The following is a 12,132-nucleotide window of genomic DNA, read 5'->3' on the forward strand; positions in this document are numbered from 1 at the left end:
ATGTCAATGAATTCACTTTCACTTAGGGCATTAAATTTGACTGTCTTTCAGGTTCGCTTATGCTTTGTTTATACATGCATTGAGCAAATAATAGGCAGGTGAATGTGGTTTGCTCCCCCCAAATGATACATTAGCACAGAATCTGCCACTCAAAAAAATACTAGATTCACTTGTAGCTCAACATAAGGAGGTGAGAACGGTAACAGAATTGAGTAGATATATGTTGTACAGTATTTTTATTTCTGGGGCTTTTGAGGTACAAGTATCACAGTCCAAAAATAAGCTAAAATTAGCAAATCCTTGGGATAAACTAAGAAAAGCTCGTATTTGATCATATAGCCGGAACGTAGTATGATCTTCAATCGACTTCCAAAAATACAGGCAATGTGTATGTTGTATCTGCAAGAATATATGAATGCGCAAGTGAACCAAAGTGAATAAAATTGGCTCCTCAGGATGCAGCACATTAACTGAGATAGTGGAGCTGAATTCAACCATCCTAGGCCAATAATGTAACCAGGATGGTAATGCAGGCAATAAGAGTAAAAGAGTAGGATGTCGACCAGCCTTGACGATGAATATCCTGCGATAAGCAACAATGAATAAAAACTAAATGCAAATTAACAATATTATCTGGACTCGATTGCAACACCAACGCTTAAACTGATAAGAGCCAAACTTGTATATCCCTTTCTATATTTACTTGGTTGATGTGGGACTTCAAATTTCTTTTGATACAGACTAGTTTATTGTAGCATTGCAAACAAATCAATTTACTCAACTTTAATTGCATGTAAGATGCAAACCAAACATATTATCCGGACCCGATTCAACCCAAAAGTTTAAGCAATTGAGGATGAGATATCCAAACTTATATATATGCCCAACTTTTCTAACTCAACCAAAGTGGGGCTCTTAGTTACTCTAATGCATCTAGTAATCAAATGTGTTAAGAAATAATGAAGAGCAATCTTTTTGCAAACTTCGCAAGTACGCCTGCGCAAGTGAGATCTAGAACAGTGTGAGAACCTCTCCCATTACAAGTTTATCAGGAGAATAAGAAATAGAACTTTCTGATCACTAGTTAGTCTCATTCTAGTCAACAGTGCTTCCTATTGTTAATATATTTTAAAAGTGTCCTTGCTGAGAAAATGAAAAGCATTATCATGTACGAAGAATTATGATATCAGATACAAGGGCAGACAAGGAAATTGATGCTTAAAAATAATCTAACAGATCAGAGATGCTGGATTAGTGTTGCAGCCAATCCAATGGGAAAAAGAACCTCAGTTACTAAATGAAAATGGGAAGGATATTACTTGTTCCACTATGTAACTAATAGTACTCTCTTAGCAGGCATAACATTTTCCTTCTACGGAAAAAAATAAATAAAGGGCTTCGAGAAAGCAAGTACCTTTAATGATAGAGTAGACGCAGGTGCAGGTGATGACTTAAGGCCACTAAAGCCAATATCATCTGAAACGCTGCCATTAGCGTTAAACAATCCGTAATGCCTCTCCGAATTTTGTCCAGGTTTCAAATCTTCATTAAATAAAGCAAATATATATGCCTTTGTCACAAGCTTTGGTCTGAGGGGAGTGCCTTTTCTCTTGAAAAGCCTCTTGCGCAGATTAAAATTATAGGTCCTTGCATTTTCAGGAGAAGCTCCCTTTTCATCATTACCACCAGCAGAAGCCCAACCTGTTTCCGTGACAATTACTTCCATGTTATTAAAGCCAGCAGCTTCCAAAGCGGCATAAGCTGCATCTACCTGAGCATCAAACATATTGTCATAGTGGAGATCCGTCTTTTCATCATAAACTCCAGCATTTGGTTCAAAGAGTGCATAATTGATATCTATGTGATCAGGATCGCTATCATAAGCCAAGAATGGGTATACATTAACACAGAAGGGAGCACCGGTCTTTGAAAAGAAATCCAAGATTGGCTTCAAATATACAAGGGCACTCTCTTTAAAAGTACCTGATGATGGTGGGTAACTAGAGTTAAAGACTGCCTGAGAATGTGATGTTGAAACCTCAATAAGGTTCTCCAACTGAAGTTTTTTGAGAGCACTGTACATGTTTTTAATAGCACCGAAAAGAGCACCTTCTAGCTCCTGATCATTTCCTCCCAACACCTCATTCCCAATAGCAATGCCTCTTATATGTGTGTCGGGTAAATATGGTTGGACATTCTCCTTTAACCAATCCATAGCATGGCTTTGATTCGTGCTTATATCCTTCACAAATCCATTGGGAAGTCCTACAATCAACTCAAGGCCAGTTCCTTTAAATGCCTTGAGGACACTGTCATCTGCATCATAAATCCTTACATTCTTTATCTTTGATGATCTCAAAAGTGTCACGACTCTTTCAGGTTGAGGGATGTTATCAGCAATGCGTCCATAGTTTATGCCGTAAGTACCAGTAAATGCATCCACACTCATAAGGCCTGCACAAACAACAAGAGATGGCCAATTCTTTCCAGATCAAATTTCAATAAACAAATACATTGAACCACAAGATTAGTCTTCTCAAGCATTAGTACATCTACGCAAACAGTAACTACATGCAATGGCAACAAAAAAAAAGCATCTGGTCTTTCTTGTGTTAATGATTTTATTTATACATGTAATAACTTGTACCAGTAAATTAATCATACTCTTATTTAATGGAAGGAAACGAAGTTTATGATAATGAGAGACCAATGAGACAAGTTTTAGAGCAATTGGAATAAGAAGCTAGATCAGACTAAGTGCCAACCAGAACTACTGAAGAACAGCGTCAAATTTCATGCTTCCAGCTATGGTCTTCAACAGAGGGGAGGGACAAAAATTCAGGCAAACCCTTCTGGTGAGAAAATCACAAAGAGATGAGTGACAGGAGCGTAGGGAAGCTGGTAGAAATTTTAAACAGGATAGAGATAAAACGTGTGCACAGGCACTCCATAGGTACAGGAGGAAGGATGGAAATCAGAAAGAAACAATAAATATATAATTTCAGTTGGGAAGGGAGTTTTTTTGTTATTATTCATTATAATATTATCAAAATACATAGTGGCATATGGTTGAGCTACAACTGTAAAATTGCAAGGAGAGCGCATAGACCATGCAAGAAGGCACAAAATGAAATGAACATACACCACTAAAAGGGAGATGTTAAGGCTAGAGGAAAACAAAGAAAGGTATGTAAAGAAGGAAGTGGTACCAGGGAATAGAGGGAGGATGATGAAACAACAGCTGCAATATATGAGAAAATGGAGAAGTCGCCAAGGTAGCATGGAGAAGAAAGTCCGCATCAGTGGGAAAGCGGCAGGAGATAGATTTGCTTCTTTCGTTCTGCTGGTGCTGGGAGACAAGCCTTTCACTTTGGTCTTCCCCTTTTCTTTCAATTACAAGTAATCAATCAGTCCTCGCGACTGCCAAACACCAAATGGCTCGTCATCCTGAGAGAAATGGTTGGGAACCGATTACCAACCAATGCCCCCCAAAATCATACAGGTAGCAATTGGATGGGAACTGGACCTTGAATAAAGATCAACTGCTGCTTTCACTTGCACTTTCTGATGCCGGACTTGTGAACTTTTCCAGATACACAGATCTATAACATATTTTCTGCTTTCAATGTATCAGAAAACAAGTCAAAAACTAATAATATTTATGACATATAAGGTGAATCATAGTAAATATTAATCAACAATGCACAATATATCTGAAGCTAGCAAAATTAAAATACAAAATTCACCAGGTAAACACATAAACAGAAAAAATCAACTGATATAGATACAAAGAAAAGCTAATTTAGGGAAACTAAACTCACGATTAACACAAGATGAATCTAAAAAAATGGTTGACCAAGAATACTGAGTAAACAACAAAGGATTGTGCTTTAAAATAGAAAATATTAAATCTATATTTGCAAATCATACATCTTTTTAATACTTAATTTCAAGGATTATGTAAAGACATAATACTTGGCACAGCCAGCCATAAACACAGTTTCTTTTCCAACCTTAGAAATCCAATCCTCCCAAAATGCTTCACACTCTCTCTCTCTCTGCCTCTCAAGTTCAAGAAGTATATAGACAAATTTCCAGTTATCCCAAAACACATAGAAAATGATAAATACACATATAAAAGATCCTGATCTTATTTTTATGATCTTAAAAACTATTCTCTTGTACAAGCACCTCCATTTCTTAGATTTCACTAATTCTTCTAATAAAATCATTCTATATAAGGACACATCCACTGGTAATTCAAACATGCCCTCCCAAAAGAACTTTGCAAAGACCCAAAAAAAAAACACACCTTTATACATTGAACTTGAAAAAAAAAGAACAAGATCATTGATCAAATCACAATAGAAGTATATAAAACCCAGTTAGCAGCCATGAAAATCATGCCAAAAGCAAGCAAGCGAGAGACAAAGAAAAAAGGGAGAGAGAGAATCATACGAAGCTCTAGAGGCATCAAACCCGTCAATTGGAAGGGGGATCGGAGAAGAAGGACGTCGCCGGAGAACTACAGGCCGAGGATCGCGCACAGAGAGTATGATCCGAGCTCGTCTGGCAGCAAGAGTGTAGCCCGAAGAGGAGGAAGGAAGGTCGGTGCTCGCCGTGGTTCAGCGCCGGGACAAAAGAAAGAGGGTTTTAACTGCGCAAGCCCAACTGCCGAGGTGCCGTGCCTCTTTAAAATTTCTTCTTTTGTTTAAAAAAAAAAATATTATTATTTACCTTTTACAAAATCATTAAATATATATATGTATTTTTTATTTGTAAAGCCAAATGGAATTATATTGCCTATTTATTTTCAATTATTTATTTATTTATTTGGTAAATAAATTACAACTTTCTTATTTAAAAGAAATTAGAGATGTGCACATATATAAAAGATAACGGCTAGCTCAACAAACATTCATGCCCTCATCTTGTATGAGCTTTCAGATTCAACATGAAGTTATTAATAAAATGAATTTTCAGTGTAACGTATTTGGTACAAATAGATACAGGTCATTGACAATTTTGATTTTTTTTTATCAATATTTATTTTGGTTTAAAAAATTAAAAAGATTAGATAAATGATAACATAAAATCACAAATTTTTTTAAAAGGTTGGATAACTGAAATAAATTTTCAAACATAATTTTAGAAAAAAAAATTGTGGAAAAAAATAGAATTTTAGGGAATTAAATATTTCTTTTATTAATTTTGTGAAATATCTTATTTTCAAATGGAATATATACTAATAATGCACTTGATATAAATACATGTGCAAACTGCCTAAATGCATGCTATCTTTTGTGATTTTGGTGCCTTAACCTACTCAACTTTAGTTTATGTGCTTGTGCTTGCATGGTAATGTTGAAAGGTGCTTTTTTTAGCACCAACTTATATAAACCACTCAAAATGATTCTTTGTGCTATCATAAGCATGAATGAACTTTATGTCATGGAATGAACTAAGAAAGAGAGTGACATAACTTTAAACAGATATATATGATTAGGAGAACCAAGCATGTTAGTAGGACAACAACATTTTTGGTCACCAAAGTTTGTCAAGACTTGCAACTTGAGGTCTAAATGTTGCGTAAAGACTCAAAGCCACATCATTGGTTTCAAAAACATTTTAATATTAATTATATTTACATTTTTTTTAACTCACCGCTTGAAGGTCCAAATATTATGTAAAAAATCAAAGTCACATCATTAGGTTTAAACATATGTTATGTATAATATTAAACATAGCTTAGAATTTCGTTTGCTCTCTCTCCCAGCACAGACATGGGGAAGATTATATCCAGTGTTTTCAGACCCGGACTGGACCGGGCAGTCGGACCAGGTTGACCTGGACCCGGCCTTAAAACCGGTCCGGTTCAATATATATAACCGGATTTTGATAAAACTAGGGTTGAACCGGCAACCCGGGTGATCGAACCGGTGACCCGGTGACCCGGCCCAGTCATCAACCCGGGTTTGCACCAATTTTTTTTTAATTCTTATTCTATTTTTATAATATATTAATGTTTGGGGTTTATAATGTAAAATTATAAAACTAATGAAGGGAGTGACCAAAGGAATATTTTTATTTTAATTTTTTAATGAATTTTTTTAGTTGTGTATTTCCTTGTGAATATTTTTATGCTTCTCAATTAATTTTATATTAGTTTATTATTATGTTATTGGGTGTATTTTACATTTTCAATGTGGTGTACTTCAATATTTATTTATATAAAATACTCCCTTAAATTTTTAAAAATCATGTTTTTATTTTTTATTTTTTTTATTCTTCAATATTTAATTTTTTTAATTATATGTAACTAAAAATTATATTATTTTTAATAAAAATTATTGACCCCGGTTCAACTCGGTTGAACCCCTCGACCCCTGACCCCTATCTTTTTCTGGGTCGATGGCCGGTCCGGGTCTGAAAACCTTGATTATATCTAATATTTAGCCTAGTTATTAGTTAATTAAAGTGTCAAACCGATCAACTTGCTTATATATATACTACTTACAATGAATAAATTTTCAAAATAATTATCTCCTGTCACTACTTTCACATGCCTATTTAAGAATTTTCTATGATGCTTACATCCGCTACTAATGGATCCGAGGCAACCGTCGCATTATTATCTTATTTTAGATGTTTTTTTTCTTGTATTTTTTTGTTTATTTTTTCTGTAATTAATTAATTAATTAATTAATTAATTAATTTCTTGACACAATCCTCTCAAGAGGAACATTTTGACCCGGCTCCAAACAACTTGGACTGAGGAAGGTTCTAAACCTCTATATATATATATATTATGCACTAATATATATATATATATACGAGAAAAGTGTTTCTGCATGTGTTTGTAGATATCCACAGACACTAACATGGTTAATTTAGTTTTTAGTTTTTATAACTGCAGGTGTTAGTAGGAATAGGGTTTAATGGTTGTAATTTGTTCAAATACTGTGCATCACATTTTTTACTGAATAGTGCACAGTAATTTGAACACTGTTTGTCCCACTTGTAACTGTGCAATACAATATTACTGTTAACTTAAAAATAACAAACCATTGGATCTCAATCCAACGGTTGAAATTAACATCCATAGATTAATAATTTCTGGACGTTCACAAAGGATTGATGCTATATATATATATATATATATATATATATATATATGTAAACACACACAAGAGATTATGTTTACAAATGTTCTTATTGCAGAAATAAATGGGAATTCATTTCCAAAGAAGTGAGATGAAGTGAGGAAATGGAGGAAGTGGTGGAAGTGATATCACTTTCAGTATTTTTGATGTTTATTTGTCAAAAAGTGAAAATATAATTAGAGAATTTAAGTGTTCGATGAAGTTTTGTGAGTTAAAAAAAAAATTTTAAGTGAGAAGAAATGAGTTTTTATAAATTGGCTTACTTCCATCCACTTTAATAAAAAAAAAATCTTGAAATAGGTTTAATTCAAAATCCACTCTCCGACATAAACAGGGAAACTTTCTCATTTTAAGATAAATAAACACCAAAAATAAAGAAATTCATGTCATTTCCTTCACTTCTCACTTATCCTGAAATGAACGCTCCCCTAACATGGCATGCATTGATGAAGTCGGAATGAGTATTTGTTTAAAGAGGATTTAATTTAGCTCACAGTTAGGAAACCATTGCTACATAAATATATGCTGAAAATAAGCTTTCATGGAGTTTATAACAAATACAATTTTTTATTAAAATGGATAAATAAATACAATACTATTTATGTAAATAATTTTCTGAAAAAAATAAAATAAGAAAATAATTATAAGCATGGGTTGAATGAAGGCAATAGGGAACAACATAGAAAGTGACAAGAAAACGATGATGATTTTTTTTTTTTAAAAAAATAAATTTCTTTTTACTTCGTTATGAAGTAATGGTACTCATTCAACCCACTAAGTAACCTAATTGGCTTCCTAATTGGCTTCCTATTGCTATCTTGCTTTCATTCCCTTTCGCCCAAGAAAGTTCCATGAATGGACGGACCTATTCAAGTGCAACGTGACCTCTCTTGCATTATTTATGCAGTCCCGTGTCATATTTTTCATCAATTCTATTGTATTAAAAAAAGATTTTCTTGTTGACCATGCACATCTAACATTTTTGTGTGTATGTATGTAAACACGTAACCTAAATATATTGAAAAATAAATATGTTTAATGTTTAGACTAAAGAGCTGAAAAAGAACAATTAGATTTTTTTTAAAATAAAATAGACGAGTTGCTTATGAAAACTAATGTTATGAGAGAGAATTAGATCTTTGCCAATAAAAAGAGTTATTATTTTTTTAATATAAAAATAGTACAATTAAAATTTTATTACTGAGTGCATTTGTTTGTATCACTAAATCATTTTATTTTATATTTATAGTTTTAAAATAGAATTAGAATATTTATATTTAAGGTCCCTGATTTATGGTTTGTCACTTACTATTTTGATCTATATTGCATAATTTAGAGATTTGAATCACTTTAAGTTGTTGATAAAAATAAATGAAATGTTAAAGGTCCATCGTCATTGTAATGTGAAAATACATTATACAAGAACTATCATATATATTAATATTAGTTCTATACTAAGATTAGATAAATACCATAATTACAAACAAACAATCAAACTGAGTTTCCTGTTACACCATTAATCACGTGAGAACTGAAGAACAAAGAAAGTTGAAACTTGGAATTGTAACATTAGGAAAAAAAAGGAGAAAATTTTAAAACGTGCTGGAAGTTTTGACATGGGACTTTTGACCTCTTGTGCAACATCCATTTACTTCAATTAAACCGTAAAACTGTTCCACTTTTGAATTCCACGATATGATGCTGGATTATTAGATGTCCAATTTAAGTGGCAAATTTTTTTTTGTTTGACAAAGTTGATAAACAGGTACAGAAATGCATCAATTACGATGGCTTGACTGATTTTTTAAAGATAAACTCCTCTGTCATATAACTTTTGAAGGAAAATAAGAGATAATTCTCACATAGAACTCGAGACTTCTCTATTACAATCACGGGTAATTATCATTGACCTAATTTATAATTTGTTGGAGTTTTGCATTTTGTTCGGAAGTTTAATTATTTTTAAGTTTTGTAAATTTTTTTTAGAATAATATAATTTGTTTGGTGGGGTCCGTCCATTCGTCAAGTAGCTGAGTATTCTTGGCATGTCAGGCTGGTCACCAAACGCGGAACATGGGATATTGGAATTGGGTGGGCTACTAATAATAAGTAAGTTAGACCCATTATTGTGTTTACCAAACATATAAATAAAGAAATAAATAATAAAATAAATAAATACAAAAATAATAGAAAAAATAAAAGTTAGACATACACATTGCCAGAGTCCTATTTGTCAGGTGTCATGAGTCAACAGCTGGCATCGCACTACTGGCTCAATTATCCACACATTGAAATTCTATTGTTTATATATATATTCAACATTTTATTTCTCATAGCTTAAATTAAAAAAAAAAAACTTCTAATTCATTTGGTTTAGTGTTTTTATTGATGTTGTTGTTATTTTCTTTAACCATTTATACTTATAATTTAGTTAATGTACTTGATAAGCCATATGGGTTTGATTAATTTTTTTTTTAGAAACACGACAAATGACTGAACCCTGCAGACGCATGCGCGTGTGAGGGAGTAAAGAACATCAATCCACGTATCTCACCTCATGCGTGAGGGCGTGAGGGTTCGATCCCGTGCCTTCCCGAAAATGAATCGCCTCTACATAAAGGGACCCCAATACTAATTGACCTAAAGGTCGTTAGTTGGGTTTGATTAAATTAAGTCACGTATTTTTTTTTTATATTCATATCAATAATAAAAAAATTTCCATGAGAGGAAAGTAAATACATGTCTTAGATAATTTCAGCCTTTTTGCATATAATCCTCTTTCAGTTTTTCAAAATTTATTAAAGAAATCTCATTTTAAACCTAGTCATCTTAAGATTTACTATAATTCAAATTAATGTCTAGAACAATTGAAGCAAAAGACAATATACAAATATATATATATATATATATATATTATTGGAAAGAATGAAACTTATGTGAATAACACTCTTATCAAATAATAACATTGAAAATTCCAAAAAAAAAAATATATAATTAATAAATATGTTTATTACGATCTTTTCCAACATTAACCAACGACGAATTCTAACAGACCTATTTGACACGTCTTTCCCCAAAAAAACCTAAAAAATCACATCTCTCACAGTCTCACTGAAACAACAATAATATAATAACTCTTATTAACTAAATCAAACCAATCCCATCCCACCATTCAAATCCCAACCAAGTAAACCCCCATTAATATATAATTAAAATTAATTAATTAATTTAATGCAAGCCTATTTCCCATGTTTGGAAAATTACAATTAAAAATAACGCGGTTTCAATGGCCGCTTAAAAAGCAACGACCAACCCAGCCAGCTATTCCCATCCCAAATCTCAATTCAAACATTAAAAAAAAAAAAAATCCCAAATAAATCAAGAAGAAGAAGAAGAAGAGATCAAGAACCAAAACAATGGCGGCTTCTTCTCCTCCTCCGCCTCTTCTTCTCCTTCTCGCCGTCCTCATCGTCCTCTTCCCGTCCTCCATCGCCGCCGCGCGCTCATTCCCATCCCATATCTCAACATCGAAGCTCTCATCCTTCTCAGAAGCTCCCCATTTCCGCAACAGCGATGCATGCTCCTCCGACGAGGTTGTTCACATCGCCATGACCCTTGACTCCCACTACCTCCGTGGTTCCATCGCCGCCATCCACTCCATTCTCAAGCACACCTCCTGCCCTGAAGACCTCCACTTCCATCTCATCGTCTCCGACGATGATGATCTCCACTCCATCGTTCGCTCCATCTTCCCTTCTCTCCGCTTCCAGATTTATCAATTCAATGAAGCTCGAGTCCGTGGCCTCATCTCCCCTTCCATCCGAGAAGCCCTCGAGAATCCTCTCAACTACGCGCGAGCCTACATCGCTGACCTCATCGACCCTCGTATTCGCCGCGTGATCTACCTCGACTCCGACGTCGTCGTCGTCGACGACATCCGCCGTCTCTGGGACACCCCCGTGCGAAGCTCTTCCGTTATCGCCGCGCCCGAGTACTGCCACGCTAATTTCACCCGATACTTCACCGCCGCGTTCTGGGAGGGTAGTGGTGCCGGTGCCGGCGCTAAGGTGTTCGAAGGGAGGAGACGAAAGCCGTGTTACTTCAACACGGGGGTAATGGTGATGGATCTTGTGAGATGGAGAGAAGGAGGGTATCGTCGGAGAGTTGAGGCGTGGATGAGGGTGCAGAGAGGGAAGAGGATCTACGAGCTTGGATCACTGCCGCCGTTCCTTCTGGTGCTCGCCGGAGATGTGGAAGGAGTGGATCACCGGTGGAACCAGCATGGATTGGGAGGGGATAACGAGACCGGGCGGTGCCGGGCTTTGCACCCGGGGATGGTGAGCTTGCTCCATTGGAGTGGGAGAGGAAAACCTTGGGATCGTCTTGATGCTGGTGAGCCATGCCCCGTGGATCATCTCTGGGAACCATATGATTTATTCCGGCGATCGCCGACGCCCTCCGCCACCGTTGCTTGGTAGGGTTCGGAGTCTTGGAGATTTTGGGAATTTGGGGATTTTTTTTTTAATTTATTCATTTATTATTATTATTTTTTGGCGTGATTATTTTGTCCAATTTTAGATGAGAAGGACAACATGTAGAGGATATATTATTACATTATTATTATTATTATTATTATATTTTTTTTTTCATTTTTTTTTTTAAAATTTGAATTTGAGAGAGTGATGTTATAGGGCTGGATATATTCAATTGATTCTTCCTGTTATACTTTTTAATGGATTATTTGTTTGTATTTCTTCCTGTTCGTGAGCTCTCAGTAAAATTGAAATTGCGTGTGTGTATATATAATTTTTTTTTTTATATAAAATCTAGCGTCAAAATAAAAAGCAAACGTCAGGGAAAATTTAACTGAGGTGAATAAATAATATATTTCTAATAAAATATATAGAAAATATAAAGTAAATTTTTTTTATAATCTCTAAAATATCTCAGTACAAGAGTTGGGGAAAAC

At 34.5% G+C, this 12,132-nt stretch overlaps 2 protein-coding genes across 2 annotated transcripts; one reads left to right on the top strand and one right to left on the bottom strand.

Annotated features, from left to right (window-relative positions):
- Positions 1–3: 3 nt before the first annotated feature.
- On the bottom strand, positions 4–4,672 carry LOC120266766 (glucan endo-1,3-beta-glucosidase 14-like). Its single transcript, XM_039274427.1, has 4 exons — positions 4,459–4,672; positions 3,210–3,616; positions 1,415–2,454; positions 4–583 (listed from the first exon to the last, which is right to left on the bottom strand). The coding sequence occupies exons 2-4, from the start codon at positions 3,298–3,300 to the stop codon at positions 500–502; spliced, it is 1,215 nt and encodes a 404-aa protein (XP_039130361.1). The 5' UTR covers positions 3,301–3,616; positions 4,459–4,672; the 3' UTR covers positions 4–499.
- Positions 4,673–10,471: 5,799 nt separating this feature from the next.
- Positions 10,472–11,903, top strand: LOC120266331 (probable galacturonosyltransferase-like 9). The gene has a single exon (XM_039273953.1). It carries the CDS (start codon positions 10,580–10,582, stop codon positions 11,639–11,641), a length of 1,062 nt encoding a protein of 353 aa, XP_039129887.1. The 5' UTR covers positions 10,472–10,579; the 3' UTR covers positions 11,642–11,903.
- The last annotated feature ends 229 nt before the right edge of the window (positions 11,904–12,132 follow it).

The sequence above is a fragment of the Dioscorea cayenensis genome, chromosome 8 (genome assembly GCF_009730915.1).
Source record: "Dioscorea cayenensis subsp. rotundata cultivar TDr96_F1 chromosome 8, TDr96_F1_v2_PseudoChromosome.rev07_lg8_w22 25.fasta, whole genome shotgun sequence".
Classification (NCBI taxonomy): Eukaryota; Viridiplantae; Streptophyta; class Magnoliopsida; order Dioscoreales; family Dioscoreaceae; genus Dioscorea; species Dioscorea cayenensis.

What these genes read in the sequence shown, in the direction of transcription:
- LOC120266766 (XM_039274427.1), bottom strand. Translation starts at nt 3,300, where the DNA reads ATGCGGACTTTCTTCTCCATGCTACCTTGGCGACTTCTCCATTTTCTC. An exon ending in CATCCTCCCTCTATTCCCTG is followed by an intron (nt 2,455 to 3,209) that starts GTACCACTTCCT and finishes TTGTTTGTGCAG; the next exon opens with GCCTTATGAGTGTGGATGCA. An exon ending in CGTCTACTCTATCATTAAAG is followed by an intron (nt 584 to 1,414) that starts GTACTTGCTTTC and finishes TGCTTATCGCAG; the next exon opens with GATATTCATCGTCAAGGCTG.
- LOC120266331 (XM_039273953.1), top strand. Translation starts at nt 10,580, where the DNA reads ATGGCGGCTTCTTCTCCTCCTCCGCCTCTTCTTCTCCTTCTCGCCGTC.